This window comes from Mirounga leonina, unplaced genomic scaffold (genome assembly GCF_011800145.1).
Source record: "Mirounga leonina isolate KUSES-001 unplaced genomic scaffold, KU_Mleo_1.0 Mir_197, whole genome shotgun sequence".
NCBI classification, from domain to species: domain Eukaryota; kingdom Metazoa; phylum Chordata; class Mammalia; order Carnivora; family Phocidae; genus Mirounga; species Mirounga leonina.
This window is the reverse complement of record NW_023270494.1, coordinates 12,165,813-12,189,208: the sequence shown is the minus strand read 5'-3', so window position 1 is coordinate 12,189,208 and position 23,396 is coordinate 12,165,813. Positions and strand designations below refer to the sequence as shown.

Here is a 23,396-nt window from a genome sequence, read left to right as displayed (position 1 = left end):
TAAAGCTTTGTACATAGTGTTCCAGTGTATTTTGGCACTAAGCATTGCCCATAACACAGCTTCTCTAGTCTTCTCTTGGTTGCCTGAATTTTATCCTCAAATATTTTTTTTTTCAAGAATGATTTGGGTTCAATAGTTTAAAGTTTTATTATGGTATTCCTGAGCTGTTATTTTCCTCAATGAAGAACAGCTTTTGTTGGTATACAGTGTGCTTTTTTGATACACACACTTAGCTCTTCATTCATTACAGGAAAAATTTCTGATATATCTGCATGTACACGGGTTTTCTTTTGCTGTTTTCTCTCTACATTATCCTCTCTGTCTCTTTCATTATCTCAAGTCCCTTGTCAAGGCCAGTGATTTGATTTTCAGCCGTGTTTATTCAGTTGATTGCTGCTTCTAATTTAGAATTAATTCTGTGATTGGGTTATTTTAGTCCTTGGTTAATTCTGTTGTTTTATCTTCTCGTCTTTGGGTTCTTCTCCCATCACCCTCATGGTCTTTCTAGGTCTCCCTGTCAACTCTCCTTGTTCCTGATTATGAAGGTGTATTTTCTTCCCTCAAGAATGGTGGGCCTTCCTACCTTTCTTCCGTGCTTTTCCCCCCATCCTACCTCTTTTTTTTTTTTTAATAAGTTTTTTTTTTTTCACTTGATGTAATATTTTTATAGCTGTCCAGACGCATTTTCGTTTCATCTCACTTGGATGTTAAGTGAGCAGCACTATCCAGATCGACTATTCATTTTGGTATAATATGCATGAATTCTCTCTGACTCCTTTTCTTGCCCTATTTTTAGCCTGTCTGTCTTCCTCTGAGTTTTGGTTTGAGGGCATAGGTTTCTGTCACATTTACCCTCTACAGCTTGAGATTAGGATAAGAACTAGGAGGAGAACTTAGCTGGGGCTGTGAGCAACTCTTTCTCTTAGAGAAACTGGTATCTGCTATGTCTTTTAACATTTTACTCAGGTCCTCCCTCAGGATTTGCCATCTGTTTTGGAGGGTTTTTTTCTTTTTGAATGGGAGCTTTGAAGCCTATGCTTCGTCAGAACCAGCCATAATTTTTCCCTTTCTCAGTTTTATTCATCTCTTCCCAGCAGCCATTTCTCCTCCACGCAATTACCCTCCTCGCCCTCCCCTTAGAAGATCTTCCTCGGTACTACTTCAGCTCAGCACTTCTGCCTCTGGGGGAAGGGACAAAGTGGTATGTCTCACCAGGTCAGAACCTCTCTTTCTTTTCTTGACCACCACCATTTGACATGGATGGCCAGTGTGATAGCCCTCTTTCCTTGTTGGGTTGCTGCCAGTGAATGTTTTGTTGTTTTTAACATTTGTTTTGTTCTTCTCACAATTTTTCATCTGTCCTTACTCAGAAGTTCCAGTGTCACGTGTGTTCACCATGAGGCATAGGTAGCCTTGGAAGCCGGTTGTTAGCTTATTGCTAAGAGCATTTCAGCAGCAGCTGAGTGATAGACTGTCAGGGTGTTATGGGGAAACTTCATGGATTAAGACTGACACTGTATTGCCTAGGTAGCCTTTACATCTCTCCAAACTCTTCGACTTTCGTACTTCTGTTCACTTGGAGTTGGAGCAGCTATCATTAAGTTATAAGACACATCTATCCCCAGGGCTCCTAACTGGAGATTCCTTCCCCTTCTTCCTTTCCCAGCCAGAGCATGGAGGGGGGGCCTCTTTTTCTCCTTCCTATAGTTTTAATCTATTCTTCTGTCAAGGCTTGTAGAATATAGATTTTGTAATTTGGTTCTATTTAAGGTTATTTTAGTTAGTATTTTTGTACCCGAAGTCCTTTTTAAAAATGTGTTGGATGCATTCTATCACTTGCATAATTTATGTTTCTGGTTTTGGAATTTCTGATATTGAGGTGTGTTATTGGGATGTACTGGTCTTCTATGGGTTGTGTACTGAGAAGTAATGACTTGTTCCACCCTCTTTGGCTTTTTCTTTATGAGATTATTAAAAGGTGTTTGGGCCACATTTGTGAGCACTTATTTCACTCTAAAACAGTTACCAGGACTTAAAAATATATATTCCAGGATGCCCAGAGACTTGGCTATCTAGTGGTCCATCTTGGTCTTTCTCAGAGCCTGGAATGTACTTCTGCTCTTGGACACTTACATGAAGCCTCAGTTAGAATGAAGACATCATCATCAGGTTGCAAAATGATTTAGTCTGTGATGGAAGGCTGCACTTTCAGGGACTTCAGAACTTCAAAATTTCCCTCTTGAACTTCACGTTTAGTGTGTGTTGTTGGGGGGTAGCATAGTGGATGGAGCACCATCTCCTATTTTGACCTACAAAAATGACAATTTCAACCTAATAGTTTCTAGGCAATAAAGCCATTTTCTCACCCAAACCCCAGCCATCAAGCCATCAAGCTCAGCATCTCAGGAGACTAAGGTAGTCTGGTGATTCATTGCACAAGATGCTACCAGATACTTACACTTGAGGGCTATTCACTTCACTCCCCCAGAAGACATGCCAATCTGCTTTAATATATGTTGAGTGGACATACATAGCCAGTATAGTTACCTGGCGCACAGCCCATTGCTTTTGGATTAGGGAACTTAAAGATTTCCCTCCTATATTACAGGGAGTTCTTTAGCTGGCCTTTACTTAAGCAGGTTCCTTGGTGATTGTGCATCCTATTCACCCCTGTAGGATATATCACCTTAACATAGAGACCTCATTGACTGAACATTCATCCTTGAGGATGCTGTATACTTTTACATCCTCCACATTTTCCATGATTTACAACCTCCTGATCACCATTAACTCCATTAGACGTTATTGTCGGTCAACCTAAAGTATGTAGTAGTCCAAGATAAAGAAGATACCCTACTTCATGTTTACCATTGAAATATGCCTACAAGTAAAGGACTGAACTGGAAAAGCCAAAAAACTCTTTTAACATTTACTTATCTGGAAGGGGCTAGGGACCAGTACAGTCTTGAATTTAAACACAGATCCATTTTGGTGATGGCCTTTGTGGTTATGAATCTCATCATTAAGATGCATTAGGGTTTTTCTTCTGGACTCTACCATTTATTAGGAGAAGACATGTCTGCCAGATGATGCTAACAGCAAGGAGTCCCAGGCAAAGACCAGAAAGGTCTCATAACATCGAGAAGTTGGCCAAGTAGTGTTGGTTTGAGCAGATAAACCTGAGCTTATTTCACTTTAAAAGGTTCCGGCAACCCTGAGATTTATTCATTCATTAACTAGCATCACTGAGCAATGGGCCCTGACAAAATGACAAACTACTAATAATTTATGAACATCTTTCTTTATGCTCAAAATTCTACTATCTCTATTTCATTTGTTCCTAATTTTTAAAAATGAATAAACTGAAATCTGAGCATGGGCAGGGTCATTGATCAGTCTGCCAGAGCTCTTCAAATAACTCAGAGAAAGTTACTCTGGAAGTACATTATTTAGAGCCTAGAATGAGGCAGCACCATTACTAACGATCTCATAGCGACTTCTGGTCATATGTTTTTTCTTGGGGGAAGAATTCTGTAATCCTTCTGCCTTAATTACAGGTCAACTGGTTATTTTTCCCTAGAGCATGTAGAATATTTTGTTTTAAATCACACCCATTCTCTCAATTTTTCTGAGGCTTTTGAGAATCAGATCTCAGTAGTACTCTCTACGTCCATCTATTTCTTTTCAGTGTGTTAACATACTTAAATGATTTTAACTAAAACTTATAAATTTATTATAATAATGCTTGGTAGTGTAACACTGAACAGAAATAATAATGTGTCCAAGAACTAAAAATATTCTAACTCAATAATTCATAAACTCAGATGTCTGAAATAATGCAGTAATATCAATACAATTTTAAATTCTCTCTTTTGTTGGGATTAACATTGTAGTTGTGTGAATCAGAGTAAAACATGCACATTAATTTTAAATAAAGAAAACTTTACTACTTGGTATATAAGGAGAAGATGTGTATATTATTTATATATGTGTATATTATATATAATAATATATATAATATATATATAATATACATATGTGTGTATAATATATTCTATATATTGCCAGCAGTAGAATAATAGGGAAGAAAGATCCCTAAATTTGAAATAGACACAAATTGACTAGACTGTGTCTTTGTTCTCAGATGCAAAATAAATGTTTCTATATTACTTTATACATTATTTTGTTCTGGTAAGTGTATATAATGAAAAGTGGGTATCCTTTCCTTTCTTCTCCAAAGTATAATACATTTATAAGTGGTCAGACATTTCCTGTTCATTTTCCACTCTAAGAAAAATCACAGTAAGGAAAAGTGTTGAAACCTGTGTTTATAAGCCCATTCAATTTGTGTTTTTGCAATTAAAGGATGAGAATTTCAAATCTCAAAAGAAAATAACTTCTGAAATCTAGTGTAGCATGCACGTATGGAGAAATGAATGCTATCACTTTAAGATAAGGTAGTCTGGTGATTCATTGCACGAAACAAGAAACAAGATCGATTTGGAGCAGGCTCCTACTGTTAGCTTTTTTGAAGATGGATTCTCACGCCGAAAATAACACAACATATTCTAGATAGCAGCAGTTTTTTCCCCTGAAATCCACCAAAACTGAAGAAAAATCCAAGTGACTGTTCTTAGCAGCTGTGTGGCCTGGAGTTCACTGGGGAAGCTGGCTTCCTGCAGTCCCCTATTCATCACCTGCTTCAAAGACAGCCTGGCCAGCTATAGTTTGCAGGCCAGGTAGGGTGCCATTGTGCACAGTCTGGGAGGATTAGTATCAAAGCAGCGGCAACCAGGCCCTTGGTCTCGGGCTGCCATTCAGTCTAGCAGGGAGAGGCTAAGACTGGCCAAGGTCACAGTCTCCAGTGTGGAGTGGACTGGGAAAGGATCCTGAGAATAGAATGCTCTTTATGAAATCATGGCGCAAGCTTACAGCACAGCAGGTGCCCTTCTGGAACACATAACATCTGTTTATGTTGGTATACCGTAGCTGACAACGAGATAATAGAGCTCTGAAATTTATCATTTTATTTTTTAAAAGGACAACTGTATATACAATAATCCAGATGCGTATTTAGCTTCGAGGTTTTCTTTGAAAATCATAAAGAAAACTGACCGATTTAATTGCTGCTTTTACGTGTATATATTGAAGCAAACAGCAAAGCGTACTGCCTATTAACCATTTATAACCATTGCTGATCAGTAATACCCGAATTCTTGGGTAGGAAATACCTAGCATTCGACATAATTTTTTTCAATGTTCAGGCATTTATGTCAACAGATTGCAGAACGATTTCCTGAATATGCCCAACTGTCTTGAATATTAGGAGGTTTGGATAAAATCCCCCCCCCCCAAATGAGAGTATTTCAAGGGTGAGGTAATAATGACGCAAAAATAAAATTTTCAACTTGGACAAATTAGAGAAAAATTAAGCTGTCCATGAGTTGTCATGACGACAAGGATGTTCTGTTGATGAACTGTCCTCCTCATTGTCCAATCAGATAGTAGAGCTGAAGCTGGAGCATGAACAGGAGAAGACGCACCTATCACAGCAGCATAGCGCAGAGAAGGATAGCCTAGTCCGAGACCATGAACGGGAAATTGAAAACCTGGAAAAACAGCTTCGCGCTGCCAATATGGAGCACGAAAATCAAATCCAAGAGTTCAAGAAACGAGATTCACAGGTAATTATCAATAATATTTGATAAAACGGGTATCTATTTTTAAAAAGTCATCAGCGTTTAGTGTTTTCTTATTATTCTTGTTGGTGCACGCTGTTTGATCATTTGCAATACTGACATATAAATGTGATTTTTTTGTTTTCTTCTCCCCACCCCCCCGTTTTGAGGATGAATAAGGCTTTAACTACAGAAACCACAGGTAGCCAGATTAAAAATCCCATGGCGCGCTATAACTTGGCCCCTTTTTTATAATCTTGTCTCAGTTCCTTTCATGATGGATTTTTTTAAGGTATCTGCCCCTTACCCCTCCCCTCAGCCTCAGCAAATCCCTATGAAATATATCAGCTTCACTCCTTGCTTTTTGTTTTAATCTCTGTAGGTAATCAAGCAGCTCTTTTAATATTTGCTTTTCCTTCCTGGTGTTGCTTTTTTTTTTTTTTTTTTATTAGACTCTATATTTGATTAGATCACTCAGATGGTAATTGATAAAAATGACTCCAGAGAAGGGCTATTTCCCATCAGGTCTGTGGCTTATTCCTACATGCGCATGCACATGCCTCCTAGCCTCCATCTCTGTAGTCCCTGTTGGAAGCCATTTGGCAGAATAACCCCCAGCTGTGGTAGCATTTGACTCTTCAAACTTATGGATGAAATGTGCACTGTCAGCATGGAAAATTATCTTTATAAATTTCAGATGAAAAAAAAATCTTATTGGGTGTGTGCATCTTTGTGGTACAATAAGTTCTTTAGGGTATATATAATCAAAGGCCTTTAGTGTATCCTCTTGAGATTGCTGTGAAATTTTATTAAAGAAAAATTGAGCAATTGATAACAAAAAAAAGATAATTTTCTTTTCTAATAAAACCATATCATATACGAGGTCAAATTCCTCTTTTTCCGTTGAAATCCTAACCATATTATTCATACCACCCATAAGCTTCTTCCTAGTTATCCTGTCTCGCCAAATAATACAATTTTTAAACAATGAAATAAGCCTTCTATTTGTGATGACATGTGTTTAAACGATTTTATGATCATCTAAGCAATAAAAATACTGATTAAATAAGATGTTTATTTCTTGGGTGGAGGGCGGGAGGCGGTAAGGCAAAGAATAGGAGTTACTGGTTATTTTTCATTTGACCTTGAGTTGTCTTTTACCTTCGGAGAATGACCGGGGCACTGTAAGTATACTCGGCACAGGTTTTTTTGTCAATAATATACATTTATAGGAAAACTCTTTTCAATTTGTTTTTTGGGGGTTTGCTAACTAAAAAGGTAGTCATTGTAGTAACCATGGTACCAGCAGAGTCAGGTGGTTCCTGCTCAATGTGTATTTATTTTGCCACCAACCTCATTAGAGCCTTTATAAAATATATGCTGATGTTCTGATTGTTAGCTGTATAATTTACTAAGAATATTTTCACACTTACGTTCTCCTTCAAAGATGATGCTTAGCCTTACCATTGTCTTCTATGATAAAGTATTTGGGTTCCGAGTCTGTGTAGGGTGTGTTTGCAGAGTAAAATTGAATACTTGATACAATAAAATACACTAATTTATATAACTTCCTACTATTTTGGTGCTGTTGTGGGAAGCCGACAGTAGCGGAGGCCAAATTAGAGGAAATCTTTGTGATTTTACATACATCGTATCTGCCATATATAGGGTGCGGTTCATGCAATAACAAAAGGGAAATTTTAGAATTATTACATATAATTAAGCCTCAGGGAGAGTACAGTAAGTTTCTTAATTGAATTTCTTCTAACTGAAATAATCATTATGAGGACCATATGACCTCTTCAAATGCTATAGCATAGGATTGTGTTTCTTCTATTTTGTGTCTTTCTTGGAACAATTGGAATTGCTGTCATGCGAATGCTAGTAAAGCAATGGAAACTAAGGCTAAATGCATTCTTGATCTGAATGAAAATGATTTTCTGTGTAAGCTAAACTTGGTTGTTTTTAGAGAATGTATTTTTAAAAAAATTTTGCCAATAAGTTATATTTTTAAAAACCTTATCATATATACCAAAATGCTAATAATTTGTATTTATTTTGGTTATTCATTGAGGATATTAATTCAAAGTTTCCTTCAGGTAAGATCTAAATTTTCCAAATATATCTTTTCATGATTATGATTTAAATAATGTAATGTATAATACCTTTGAAGTCCTGAATTCAATGCATAAATTTCAAAAAAACCAAGTGGACATATATTTTTTTTAAATAGAGGATTTTTTTTTTCATATCGTTGTTTCATGGCTTGATACATGTGTGATGTATCTTAAATATTGGATTGTATAATTTTTAATTTTAGATTCAGAGAGATTTGATTTTCAGTTCACGTTTGGCTACTCCCATTTGGCAATGGAGGCCATTTTGTAAAAAGGGCTGTTTGAAATACTTGACCAAAAGAGGACCAGTGAAGTACCTATTTTGGGTACTATGGCTTTGCTTGTCACTTTTTCTTCCATCAAATTGTTGAATGCAGGCAAAATACTAGAAATCTACCTTTGGCTTCTTCCAAGTACATAATGTATTATATACTGATAAGAAAACCATTATTGTATAGTATAGTTCCCTACCATCAGGTGAATCGTATATCAAACAGGTACTCCCTTTTGGTGGAAAATGCTGTATAATTATTACAGGTTAGTTGTTACTCAAGTAATTTCTGTTTTATGGAGAAATCCTAAGATACAGTAATGCAACTAAGGACAATTAACTATTTCTCTCATTTGATTTGGTGCATTTAGCTAATTATTCTATGCATGTATTATATCTTTGTCATAACTTGATTTTCAGTCAAGTAGGATATTTTATGTTGTGATGCTTACATTTGTTAAAATGCACATTAAGTTTTACCACCCTCATACAAGATAGCCTGGTATCTACCTAGGGTCATAATGTTTAAGAAAAAGCACCCAGATCAGTAGATATCAAGACATATTAGAAAGTTACAATCTTATTGTCAAATATTTCTCATTTGCCAGATCCCTCTTGTTGAAATTAATTTGGAGGATGATTTGATTGACTTAATCATGTTTTTTAATACAAAGAAAATTTATAGTTTTGTTATGACCATCTTAGGAGAGCTTCTTCTAACATGGTGGTTCTGTGAGTCATTTTGCTTTTGAACTGCAATGTAGTGAAAGAATTTCTACAGTTTATTCCTTTGAATTACAAGAAAAACAGAACTTAGGTTCTTTGACCTCTTAGTTGTTCTTTTAGGACCCTGAACCACTTGGAGATTCTTGATCTTTTATGTTTGTCGCCAGAGTGAATGGTGCATATGCATCTGGTGATCTGCCCCAGAGGTGGGGTCACCATTGTAGGACAGCTGTCTATGTGACCTGTTGAGGTACAGGCACATGGAAGACTCAGGGTAACCACAGCAGGTACTGTGAACCGCCGTCAGTATAGTAGGCGAATGAACACGGCAGACTTGGAGAAGGTTATCACAAGATCCAAAACTACATCAGACTTAAAATTTGTATATAGGACATTGGATCTTGCCTAACATTGGTATCTCGATGCCTTTCTTGATTTCCTAAACTGAGAATCATGATGCTCATATGAATGAGTTTTGCATAATTAAATGGGCAGATCATCTTGATTTTGCCATATTGATTCACAGTAAGAAGCTGCCCTATTGTTAATTCTAAAATGTAGGATTTTCAGAAATCCTCCTCTTTCTCTCTTCTACTTAAAAAAATTTTCCAGAAAAGATACTTGTGGTAAGACAGTTTTAATTTTTAAAATTATATCTCAATCACATTACTTTATTTTCCATGAATTTGGTAATCTGGGCCCAAAATAAAAATGTCCATTTATAAACCGGGTATGCACCTGCGTGCTGTGGATTGAATACTGGCTATCATTTTTCAAGGATTACTTATGGATGAATTTAGCAACATGCATGTTCTAAACATTTCTGCTAAACCTATGAATGGTCTTTGGGCTTTTTTAGGGGAACATTTTTTTCACTGAAAACATTGAGTTTAATTTCTTTATGTGCCAACCACTTTCAAAAAGGATTTGAGGTAGCATTTTGTAATAAACACACACTTAAACAGGTGTAATATATAACTGAAAATAGTCATTAAGCAATAAATGATATTAACCCCACCAGAAAATCTATACTTTAAAAAAAATGCTTTAGTTAAGTACAAGTTTTAGCTCTGAGCTCACCTAGAAGCCACAGCAAAGAGGGAAACAGGATAAACTGTGTAATTCTATGAAAGAAATCAGATTAGTTCATTTTTTTTCTAGCTCTCAGTTCTGAGAGAAATTGATGACACAGGACTTAGTACAAAGGACACTGACCAATATAACTGACGATGATCTCTATATGTTAAGACATTTGGAAATAAAATCTGGTGGGACTATCTTAGATTCTTTAAGTACTTTCACAAAATGTAATTAGCCGGTTTTATTTTAATGTGCCCAAATTTCATTTTAATTAATGGAGAATACCATCATTCTCAATACCAAAAAACACACCTGCTTCAGGAGATCCAATTTTGTACATATTATGAATCAAATGAAAGCGTATTTTAAGTCATGAGCCTAGCAAATTCTAGTACTTTTATTATATGACAGATCCTGAAATCCTTACAAAATATCTTTAGGAAGTACAAGTTAGAAGCATGGCTGAATTAGAAATAGTTTTAAGAGTTAATGCCCTACTGTTAATTTCCAAGAACATTACTCTCTTTCTTCTATCTGATTCTCTTGTCCTCTGAATTTATATTATGGAAAACTATAAGAAATAAAATCAAGTGGTAATTTGGTCCAGGAGTGTAGGATATTTTTATCCGTACTAAAACAGTTCGCTTTCTACCTACATAACCAAACTGGTATTTCATCATCAATATTTATTCATTAGTATCATTTACTTGGTTTTGAGGTAGTAAGTATTTTTATTTCTTTGGGTTGAACTGGACTGATCACTTGGAAAAACCAAACTATGTAAATATTTTTCCCCCAACGTCATGAGGCTGTTGCTATTAATGTCACCCTTCTTTTTGTTCCCCTCCTGTCCCTAGTGACACACGGAGTCACATCAGAGTGGTTGCCTGGTCTTCCAGCTGTGTACAATCACACTTGGGTACTTACCCCCCAAACTGACTTATTTGTATTAGATGGAAAGAGGAATGGAATTAAGTGTGTTTTAAGTATTAAGTAGGTTTTTGCTGCAATGTACATAATGTTTAATGTCAGACATCAGAGTTGGTGGGAAGATGTTTTTAACAATTTACTTTATTACTCTGAAAAAAAAAAAAAGACTTTTTTGGTGGACTTATGGTAAAACCACACATTCAAATTTTCAATATATTTTCTTCAGATGAAGTTTTATAGTATTATCTAAGTTCTGCATTTAAGATAGGTCAAAAACTTAGTGCATTCACTTAGAATATAAACAGTTTTCCTAACTAAGCCATTTTTACAAGCCTGTGGAGGAAATACTGTTTTTCTGATACCAAAAGCATAGGTTATACCGAATTTTCCAAATAAGGCCCAAGTTCTTATCATATTTTGACATAGGTGCATCGATCAAAGATCTTGTTTACTAGTATCCAGTGGTGGTTTGTCTAATAGGATTACATATGAATTTAATAATGTGTTTTATTTATATATTATATATATTTCTGTGTATAAGAATACTGTTTCTTAGGTGCTTAGTTAGGAGAAAAGATAGGGAGATGACCTTTCAAGTAACATTTACATTTTTCATAGATCACTAGCTTTCTTTTTCCATTATAATTCTAAAATTCTGTAGTTATTTTCATCTTATAAGCACAAAAATAGCATAGATGCCTATAATTAAACTATTATAAATAATTCAACTTGGTCCTCATTGTGGAGAGAATTATATGAAGTTGAAAAAACAAAAACAGGCTGAGACAAGGAAATCGATTTCTCTAGGAATGATCCATTTGTAGAAGTATTATGCAGTGTATCTTTAGTCCTGTGCATATTTTTTAAATGTGGCAGTTACCATGGAAACCACATTCCATGGCTTGTGGTCCACTTCTAGATAAAGAATATTCCTTTTTAAAGACAAACCTTTCAAATCATAACATCAAGTATTCCCTTTGAATTAACAACTCCGTGTCAATTGAATGGTTGCTTTAAAAATCTGTCTTTTGTTCTCATTATACTTAATAGATTTTTTAGAAATATTAAAGTTGTTCTTGAAGAAGTAATAATTAAATGCTGGAGATGCATAAAATAGGGGGTGCAATGTGGTGAACTCTTCAGTCGTGAAAACTGGGGAGCTGGCAAGGGAGCACAAGTCTGTGGGTACAGGATGTCGCACGGACACGCACCTTGCAGTCATGTCAGGTATCTAAGCATCCAGCAGTAACATTGCCAGATTGAGTCAGGTGATGACCACATCCAATTATTTTCGGTTTACAGGTAAAGAACCTCTGGTTCAAGGACATTATCTTGCCCAAGGTCACAGAACAAGCAAACCAGGGCTTCTTAATCTTAATTCAGTGCTCGTTCTCTATCTCACAGCCTCTTTCAAGAGAGATTTTAGATTTGGGGAGAGACTTGGGCTTGGCAAGAAAGGCGCAGGGTTACATGTGAATCTTTGCCTAGCAGGAGAGAGAGGGAGACACTGGTACTCTTTGTTCCCCACGCTGAGATTCTCATCGCAATTTGCATTTCTTTCAGTGATTCACCATACTTGACGTTGCTGCAAAGTCATAATTGAATCATGCTGCGTGAGTTCCAGTTTTAGTAAGCAGTACCTCCTAGAACAACACTGAATTTTTATGCCTGTTTGTGTTTAACAGCAGCAGGAGTGACAAATATTTATTGTGTGTTTCCCCTGCTCCAGGCTCTCTGCTAGGTCCCTTACATTACATTGCCTTTTTCCACCCTTCCGACAGTCGATAAGGATTAAATTTCGCATTTGGAAACTCTGTTCTGACCTTCTTACCTGGCTCGTAAAATGAATGTATGTTATTCCATTTTACTGATGAGAAAAGTTTCAGAAAGCATAGGTAAAATGCCCAAGGTTACATAACTAGTAGTTAGTGTAGTTAAGACTCATGGTAATGTCTCCTGCCCCCATATGCCTGCTTATGTATGAGCTCTTTGTCTCTGAATTTCATTTATTCAGCAATAAATTCCATTATACTTTCAATTTTGGATTGTTAATACATTGCTAGATTTAAAATACTGATACCCATAACTCAGACTATGTAAATCCAAATCAAGACTTAGCCAATAGTTTCAAACTTTCTCCAGAGCCACAAGCCATGGCTGTGTCTCTATTCTGAGGCAAATTAAACTCTGAAGAGATACAATTCTTAATATTTTATTTGGAATAGAATTCCTTCCCACAAATTTCAGAATTTGTAGAATAGAAAAATGAATATGATTTTGAGATGGGTTTACTTTAGGCTTTTACATTATTGCTGAAATTAAAAGATGTGTCTAGAGTAAGAATCCAGGAAGTTTTTAAGTCAGTGGACCTACCCAGTCTCTATAAAAATCGATTTGAGATTTGCATTTAGTACCGGTGAAATATGGTTTGTTGTGAATGACTTATTATAGGTGAATATCTGTTATATTCACATGCGAATTTGGAATATTATATACGAGACTTCCATTTTATGGAATGAACTTTTAAATCTCAAAGACTTCGATGTTAGTATTTTTCCCCTAAAGGAACCCATATCATGATCCTTACTGCATGACTGCAGCTTGTCAAAACCTTTTAGAAATGAGGTCAAGGCAGTTTAAAAGTAAGTTCAAACTGGGACACTTTCTTGATAGAAATAAAAGGAGTAAGTAGAAAATGTGTTGCCTTTAGAATCCTCAAAAACAATTTACATTGATGCAGTTTTTGTTTAGTTCTAGACTTATTGTGGTCAAAATGAGAGCTTTTCAGATGAGTTCTTTTTTTTTTTTTTTTTTTTTTTACATAAAATACCCCAGAGATGAATTGCTATTCCACATACTGAATGTCATTCCCATTGATATAAGGAAAAATGCCTTCAGTTATTTTTAGCATATTGCTCTTGTCCTTTTCACCTCTGTCTCAATGAAATTACTAAGAATGTTGGCAGAAATTATCTTTGAGGAAATATTGGATGAATAACTCTTCTTTCTTGATGTTTCGGAAAAGTCATTTTTGGATTTCTGACTCAGTTCTCTCAGAGACATCCTTGATGTCTTTATTTAGATATTTGAGGTAATTTTTTGTGACAGGGAGGTCAGAGCCAAGGTGCAAGAAATGATTCGCAAAATGATGATATCATCAAATGTTCAAAGAGTTGGCAAATTGAAGCTTATTAAACTATCATTTTGTCTTCCATTCAGGACTAATTGGAATCATGCCTAGTTGCATGATAGGAAAGATATTTAACACCTGAGAATTTCTCATGAGAAAAGTGACAGGAATCAATATCAGGGAGGCCTTAAACTCATGTTTGAGGAGCAAAGCAAAAGAAGTACATGAAAATAATAGTTTATTTTCAAGCCACTTTAATTTGTGTACAGAAAATATTTGAAAAATATCATTCATAGGAGAAAATGTTTAGATAACAAAAATTGGCCTAATTGAGACTAAAAGCATTGAAATTGGTGGGTTAATGTGAAACTTGAGGTAATGTTTTTCAGTTGAAACGAATATTAAAGTTCAGTGAAACTTATTTTTCTTCACTTGTTTTATGTTGTTACCTGACAGTTATTTATAATTGTTACCTGACCTCTCAAATATTTGGGGGCATTTGTGTACTGAGAGGTTGGAGAAAGATCACAAAAAATCAGGAAGAAGCAATACATAATTAAACTTGGAGGGTTGGAAAGTGTGTGTTATTTTTCTGGTTTGTTTTGATTTGTTTTCCTTAGGTATGAGGTCAAGGCCTGAAAGTGTTAGTAATATTTGAAAATGAGTTAATGGCATCCTCCGAGAATGAAGTTTGCTGAAGTATGTGGCCTGGATCTGGGGTCTCTTCCTTTGTTAGTGGGGGCAGTTGCAAGGCAGGATTCATCTTGCAGTATGTGTGTGTGCGTGCGTGTGTGTGCTCCCATGCACATGTGTGTATGTGTGTGTGCGTGCATGTGTGCTCACGTGCACATGTGTGTGTGCTCATGCACACGCGTGTGCGCATGTGTGCGCTCGCGCACGTGTGCTCGCGTGCATGCGTGTGCGCGCGCTCGCGCGTACGTGTGTATGTGTGTGCACGTGCGTGTGTGCTTGCACGCACGTGTGTGTGCACGTGTGTGCGTGCTCGCGCACACATGTATGTGTGTGCGTGTGTCTCCCACTGATATCGTCACTCTGTGGGACAGAGGAGCTTTCAGTGAACATGAAACCAACAGTCCAGCCAGGCCTAGCATCTCAAAACGAGGGAATTTTCCAGTGGAAGGACTTGAAAGTTACAGGTCTTTAAAAAGGTTAAAATTAAACTGGTGATTCATTCATCTTAAGTTTGCTCCTTAAGTCAGTATTTATTAATGAAACAAACCCCAGATCCCTGCAGTCAAGTGCAACCTTATTTATTTTGTTATTTGCAAAGATGTCATTTAATGTACAAAATGCATGTGTTCACCAAATGTTTCCTGAAAAGCTAATTTTTTTGTAATGTAAATGTTATTCTCACTTGTTGGGCAAGTTTTGTAGTAGCTCCAGATAAAGTGCTGTTGGCATGTGCAGCAAAAGTGGAGTGTGAGGTCTGAAAACTTTTGTTCTTCAGTTATTCAAAAATGATGCCAAACTGTCGTTAGACAAAAGCCATGAATTCAAGAGGTACGGTGTGTTGCCAGACCCTATTAAAGTCAATCCTGACTGTGCATATGCTGGTTCAGACTTTGGGAAACATGGACATGCACTCTTGTACTTTACCTCTCTGTGATCATTTCTAGTGACTTGCAGTAAACATCACAATCTGTTACTATAAAGTTGGCGTTTCTTAGAATAAGTCATTCAACTTAGAAACAAGAATAGTGGAATAAATGTTCTCTGAAAATCATAATTATTGTTAACTATTCTGATTGCTTTTCTAAGTCTCATTGTTCCATATGGATATTGACAAAATAGAACTCTGTGACTTCAACACTTTTATAATTGTGACTCTTCGGATAATCTATAAATCAAATTTTTTTCCATATACATTTTCCTATCTGTAAAAATTAGGCAGAATTCTGTATATGGAATTTCCTTATGACAGAGGCTTTATTCCACGTGATTCATTTATCCAGTACAGATTTCTTGAGTGCTATTCTATGCCAGGTCCTGAGGCTAGGTGTTTTAGGAGGTGCTTTTCCCATCCTGGTGCATTTGAATGTTGTCCCAGGCTTGTACAGGGCACTGCCTCACTGGCCCTAAGGGAGTTCCTGCTCTGGGTACAGCAAAGAACAAGAGAGACCAGTCCTCTGCTCTAAAGGAACTCACACTTGAATGGAGGGAGACAGGTGATAACACACACACAAAAAAACCCCAAAGTAACAAGGAGAACATCACATAGCCATAACTGGTAGGTGGAGAATTAACATAGAGCAGTTAAGTCACAGACAAGCGACTGAGCGATTGTGTGAGCTGGCCATCAGAGAAGACCTCTCCAGGGAAGAGCTATCTAAACTAAGAAAGATCTGATGGATGAGAAGCCAGCCAGGCCGAGGGAACAGAGACCCATGCAGAGACCCTGGAGGAGAATAAATTTAGTGTGTTCAGGAAATTAAAAATGAGGTCTGATGGCATGAGCTTAGGAGGTGCAGGGAAGGACAGGGCCTTTGAAGAATTGAGATTCCATTTGAGATGTGATTGGAAGACAATTAGAGGATTTTCAGCAGTAACATGACATGATCCTATTCATGTTGTTTGAGGTCCACTGTGGCCATTGTGTACAGTCAGGATGTCTGTATGACATATGTATTTGAGCCAGTAGGACTTTCTGATGGGTTAGGTATGGGGAGTGAGGGAAGGAGGATGATTTAGGGTTTTGGTCTGAGCAGCTAGGTAAGTGGTGGCGTCAAATATGAGCATGATTGGGTGGAATGAAAGCAAAAGCAAGAGTTCTGTTGTTGCCAAGCTGAGTCTGAAGTCTTACCCTCCAAATGGAGATGGGTCAGACGGGGAGTTGGATATGCAGGTCAAGATTCCAGATAAAGGAATGTGGACATCATTGGCCAGTAGATAATTAAATCATGGACCTGGAAGCAATTACCAATTTCTTATCAAATATGAAGACAGAAATGCTGGTTCCTGGCCAATCTGCACCACTTACTGGCCCTTTAAACCTGAGTGACCCACTTCATATCTCTGATCATCATTTTCACATCTGGAATATTCATTCATTCGTTTAACATCATCTGTTGAGCTTCTACTGTGTGCCAGGCACTACACTAGGCCTTGGAATATTAAGAAAGGAACAATCCCTGCCCTCTAGCTTATAGTCTCTGGGGAAACAGGCATTGCACATCTGTCATAGAAGGAGGGTAATATGGTTCATACCAACAGATAGGAGCAAAGAATGCCTTCTTTTAACAGAGACAAAGAATGCATCTTATCACACATCAAAGGCTGCATGGAATGGGGGACATACTAACACCCCTGGTCAGAAGGACATGCTGCTCTGGCCCACGAGTCCCCATCAAGGCATTCCTTTGCCAAAGACACCGCCTGACATTTCCTTCACCATTCAGTGAGGTGGAGGGAGATTAATATCCTCCTGGCCCCTTTCTACTGTTTGGAAACTTTGCCTTCATGCCTGCCTCGTCCACCAGATGTGTGAGTAACTGGTAACGATATCAGCATGGAAATGGACAGTTTTATTCTGTGGCCTCCTCTAGCTGGCCCAGCCTTTAAGCCTCCCAAAGTTACAGTTATATATTATATATATATATATGTAGAAGAAAATGATAATGGTACTTTGATCCCAAGTGAAGATGTGTCAGTCATGTGATGTGGGGGCATAGCGTCTGGGGAGGTGATCAGAAGGGTTGCATTAAAGGAGATATCATATGCATTGCATTTCAAAAATGAGTAGAAATTTGCCATGCAAATTAGACTAGGAAAAGCATTTTAAATAGGAGTAGCATGATCAATACCTGGAGAAGGCTTTATACCATGTTGAGGAGTCAGAACTGGATCCCCTTGAACGCTGTCTCCAGTTTGGGGTTTATACTCTCTGTTTATGCTGCCACTTCCGTGTCTTCCAGCTGTCTACCTCCTTGTCCTACTTGTAACATGCATTACCCCTTCTGGTAATTATTTAGAACAGTGCGCTCCCAAGTATGGTTTATTAGGATATGGGAAGAAAAAAGATAGAACTTCTATTTACATGTACTTGTATCTCATCTTTTAAAAATACCCATTTTGTGCGAATTTTTGTAATGTACATAATGTATTAGTACAGTGATGTTACAGATTTATATGTATATTTATATATACACACTGGGTTCTGTGCCCCAATTTTTTATGATAGAGTCGTCCCATAAAAAAGTTTAGAGATTATAACCATCAACAATCAGAAATCACTGAAGAATTTGAAGCAGAGGATTAGGAAGAGGAAGGCAGTGAGATTGGAGGCTGGGTGACTAGTTAGGACTTATTCCAGAGAGAGATGATGAAGGACTTAGCTAAGGCATTGGCAATGGGGCAATCTCCCTCATTGATGTGGCAGTGAGGGAGAGAGAGGAGACCCAGAGATATGGCTTGCTGTCCTATGGGACAGTTAGGTGTAGATGTCATGGAGGTAAGTGGCAATACAGGACTAGAGTCTAAAAGAGAGCTCTCCTTTGGGAATAGAGATTTGGGAGTCACCAGGATGGATGGTAATGGATACCAACGGTGAAGGTGAGATCTCCTAAGGAGGCAGAGTAGAATGAGGATGGATGACATTCATTGCCTAAGGGAAGATGGAGGCAATGGAGCAGGACAAGAAGACCAAGAAAGTGGGTCAAAGATGATAGAGGCAGTGGTATTTCAGGAGCCAGGAAAAATCACAATACCTAACTCCTGGATTGTTTGTGAGAATTTGAAATGGGCAAGTATTTTTGAATAATAGTTTATTTATTATAAATAAATAAATATCAGCTTATTTATTTCAATCTGTGAACTGCGGCCACATAACACAAACAGACTAGCGCACCAAATGGACAGCAGTCTCTGAAGTCAGACTCTGCAATCCTGCAGCTGGGACATCGGCTTGGAGAACAGGGAGCCCATTTCAGAGACCTAGGAGAATGAAGCATCTCGGGGGGGATAGTGGCAGAGTCAGGCATGGTTTGCAGGCAACCCTAAACCAGGCTGTCATAGTGATGGGGGGGCGGTGTCAGCTCTGCGCCCAGCTCTGCACCTGTGTTCCCTCTGCTGCTCCTGGGAGCAGTGAGGTTTCAGGTCCACAGAGAGCCTTTCCAGGTTGGGTACAGAGAAAGTTTCTACAGCTCGCCTACGGAAGGAAGCAGGGATCACCCAGTGAAGCACAAATGATCAAGTTTTGCCTGGGCCTATGTAAGAGCCAAGAGTTAGAGGATCTGAGATGGGAAGGAGAACATATCTAGCGTCAGCTGACAGGAGATAAGGAGATCACAGGATTCTCTGAAGCTCTCCCAAAATCCCCAGATTCTCAGATTGAGTCACTTGCCTGTGGAAAATCTCCCCTGCAAAATAGTCTATCACTGTGCCTGGGATCTCCCAGTTCCATTGCTTGAAACATCTCTGAATAGAGTCTGGGTTGGTGAACATGCCCTCTCTTGCTTGCGCTTTTCTTTGTTGAATACATTTGCCTTGACTAGGTAGCCCACGTGTGCATTTAAAATTCCAAAATGGATAAATCCATACAGTAAAATGAATTCTTGAATAGGTAATTCAGGAGCACTTTATTTTTTTCTTTTTTTTAATTTTATTTTATTATGTTATGTTAGTCACCATATAATACATCATTAGTTTTTGATGTAGTGATCCACGATTCATTGTTTTTGTATTACACCCAGTGCTCCATGCAGTATGTGCCCTTCTTAATTCCCATCACCAGACTAACCCATCCCCTCAAACTTCTCCCCACTAAAACCCTCAGTTTGTTTCTCAGAATCCATAGTCTCTCATGGTTCCTCTCCCCCTCTGATTTCCCCCCCTTCATTTTTCCCTTCCTTCTCCTAATGTCCTCCATGCTATTCCTTATGTTCCACAAATAAGTGAAACCATATGATAATTAACTTTCTCTGCTTGACTTATTTGACTTAGCATAATCTCCTCCAGTCCCATCCATGTTGATGTAAAAGTTGGGTATTCATCCTTTCTGATGGCTGAGTAATATTCCATTATATGTATGGACCACATCTTCTTTATCCATTCATCTGTTGAAGGGCATCTCAGCTTTTTCCACAGTTTGGCTCTTGTGGACATTGCTGCTATGAACACTGGGGTGCATATGGCCCTTCTTTTCTCTACATCTGTGTCTTTGGGGTAAATACCCAGGAGTGCAATTGCTGGATCATATGGAAATACATCTCCTAGGATTTCTTCATTTGTCTCTATTCATTCCTCTGTTATTGAATGTCTTTGTGTACCAGTCACTGTGCTCAGAGAAGGTATGCAAAAACAAGACAAAACCCTTCCCTGGAGGAGCTCACAATCTGGCCAGGCAGTTTAGCAAGTACACATCTCATTCCAAATGAGATAATTGCTGTTATCTGGTTATCTGCCCTGCATCCTGGGTCAGGGAAGTCCTGACAGAATGGAAGTTCAGAATGACATTGAGGTGGAGAGGAAAAGAACAGTCATAGCCACCATATTGTGAAATTGTTTCTCATTAAATTTCTCTCATCAAGCTGAAATCCATTACAGCGAAGAAACGGGAGTTTTGATGGATGAAAGAGTGTGAAAGGAGAAAGAAGGTGCATAGGGGGGTTGGAGTCAGAAGACTGGGCCATCTGGAGGTGGGGGAGGGGAGAAAAAGACTTAGGAAGTAGACAAGGAGATAGGAAGATGCTAAGGCAGGCTTCACTGGCTTTGAAGTTGTGGCTGGGGTTAGTAGTGCCCAAACTATAGCCACCTTGAGACACAAAAGAGGGAACAGCCTCTCCTTTAAGGAAAAAAGCCCCAGGATGCTCCAGTCCTCATAGAAAGCCTGGGGCCAAGTGAGAGGATACAGGTCAGCTCCTCTAGAATAAGGCTACAGGCCCGTGGCCTGATCCTGTTTGAGCACATTATTCCCTCTCCTGCACCACATTCCCTGCCCGGTTACCCCCATCAGCTGAGCTGCCCCCGTGGGGTGTGCTTGCAGGACTAGGCTAAAGCTTAGCTGTCACAAGCAAACAGGTGTATGCTCAAGGGTTTGACCGGTCATGGCCAGGTCAGATTCCAACATAAGGAAGAGGCAGTACCCACGAGCTACTGGAACTGGAACGGTGGGGAGTTTCAGCATCCACTTGCAAAAGAATGGCCATTTTCATTAAAATATGATTCTGTTGTATATAGACACATAAACATTTTTAACAAGAAATGGCCTAGTTTTTATTGTTCTGTGTATTGTTTATTTTGAGAAGGGGAATCGAGCATCATGTTATGCACCAGACACTTTCACGTGCTTTCTGGAAGGATGTAGGTATTAACCTCAGTTTTTCCAGAAGGGAAGGCAGACCCAAGCTGTGCAGCTCTGAAGTGCCAGGGCTAGGACTTGAACCCAAATCTGCCTGGCTTCAAAGCCCGGGAACTTCCTCTCCCCTGCACCTCCGTCATGATGGAAATTGAAGGCATAACCATTGGTGGGAAAGCCTTTTCTTGCTACTCACTAGCGACCTGTGGTTAACATTCATGACTATTGGGAGGGCAGTTTCACAGAACAAATCGAATTGGCGTGTCAGGACTATTTAGAAGAGCAAATAGTTCAGGGAGACTCCGGGTCCCTCCCCCACATCTGGGCAGAGCGCCCCCCAGCATTTTACACGGGCTGTTGCGGCTCCTTGTGTTTGAGTAGTCGTTAATGCCACACCAGAGTGATGGCTGCAAGTCTTCCCCCTGCGCAGCTCTTTCCGTTCTGAAGCTCTGTAGCAGCCCATGGTTGTTCAGATTGAGCTCAGCAATGTTTTCAAACGTTAATTTGGTTTGACATGACTTGGTGCACAAATTAATTGTGTGCACAAATTAATTCAGGCACATCCTGCTCCCCGTACATGAAAAGAATGCAATTGTAGTGAATCACATTGTCCTGACCACATGTGAATTGTAATGTTACCAGCAATCAGACTACTAAAGAACAAAAGCTGGCAACATATAGTAACTCTGAATTCGGCCAGTCCCACAACATTAGCATAAACATGCGAGGCAATCCGAACAGTTTTTGGACTTCCTAGGAAAGTGTCCCCATTCTTATCTACTTCTAAAAGAATGTGGAATAAACTATTCATTTAACCAAGTCTAAAAATATGTCTGCTATGCAGTTATAATCATGTGTCATTAATCAGAAAACACTGCAGAAACTCTGACAAATTAAAAACACAAGGATGTGTCTGCAAGGGTTTGCAGCCATTAAAAAGCTGCTTCACCTCTCAGGCGAGCTCTTTTATGGCAACTTCTTGCTCAGTGTACTGACATCTTCAAAGGCTCTGACATCTGTCGGCCTTTGAACTACCATTAAAAAATATTATCCCATTTCCATTCTTTTATGCCCATTTTTTTAATTATAGCCCTTCTTTCAAGTTGGGAACATGGTTGGTTTAAACGATGCTGTCCTTTCGTTTTCAGCCACCCAGCTGCGGTTTGAATAAATTGATGTAGAATCAAAGGCGGGACTTTAAAGGAAAAAGGTTTGATGGACTTGGACTCCGAACCAGATGAGGTTTTATGATGAAAAGGGGTTTAATCCCAGCCCAGGCAATGCTTCTATCAGTTGAGCAGTACAAAGCAATTCATATATATAGGTTCACGCGGAATGATCTATTTTTTTTTAACAGCACAGATCTCTTCAGGACTTGCAAATGTGGCATTAGCTAATATTCAGAGAGCTGATTTCCTTTCATCCACCAGAAGCTTATGATTATAGTACAGTTCTCGAATTGGAAATGAGAGCTGCAACACAGATTTAAAGCTGCTGTCTGATTTGTATTCAATATACATGTCACTGCGGGACAGGCTAGTCTGGGCCAACCTGGTTCAATACAAGGAAAAACAGTTTCATCATCGGAGATTCTTTAGTCAAAAATATCACCAGCTAATTAAAACAACAGTCTCATGACTATTAGCGAGGTGTTTGGTTGATTGGTATCTCTTTAAATTTGACAGGAAGGATTAGGAGATGCATCCTCTCTTTTATTACATATTCTTCTTACAGCGTTAATGTGTTCAAGTGCATTGCAGGGTAATGAAGTGTAATCAGTTAACTCAAACCACTTTTAAAAAAAAGAAAACAGCATGATTTGAAAACAGTTGCTTCTTTTGCATTGAAATAGTTCCCCTCATTTGATTCTTGATCTGGAAAAAAAATCATTAATGAAAGCAGAATTCAACATTGTCTTTGCTCAGTATACTACTGGGTAAATACTATCTTCAGCCAAATAGTGAAGTAACTAGGTAAGTAGTTTAGGATAATTACAAACCTAGAAAATATATCTAAGTTCCCTTTAGAGTAAAAAGTGATTGTTTTTAAATTTTCTCATAGTAATTTAGGATAAATAGTCCTTTCCATCCATTAGAAAATTTTCTTAAGATAATGTGCACCTGCTTTACATTAGAAGTTTGCTGTCTACTTC

General features: G+C 38.3%; 1 protein-coding gene across 1 annotated transcript in view; it reads left to right on the top strand.

The window, feature by feature from the left end:
• CEP112 (centrosomal protein 112) overlaps positions 1–23,396 on the top strand; it is a 429,161-nt gene that overhangs the window by 214,392 nt on the left and 191,373 nt on the right. The window contains exon 21 of the mRNA XM_035026212.1: positions 5,502–5,684. Within this exon, the coding sequence (XP_034882103.1) occupies positions 5,502–5,684 (183 nt within the window). The remainder of the gene's footprint in view (positions 1–5,501; positions 5,685–23,396) is intronic.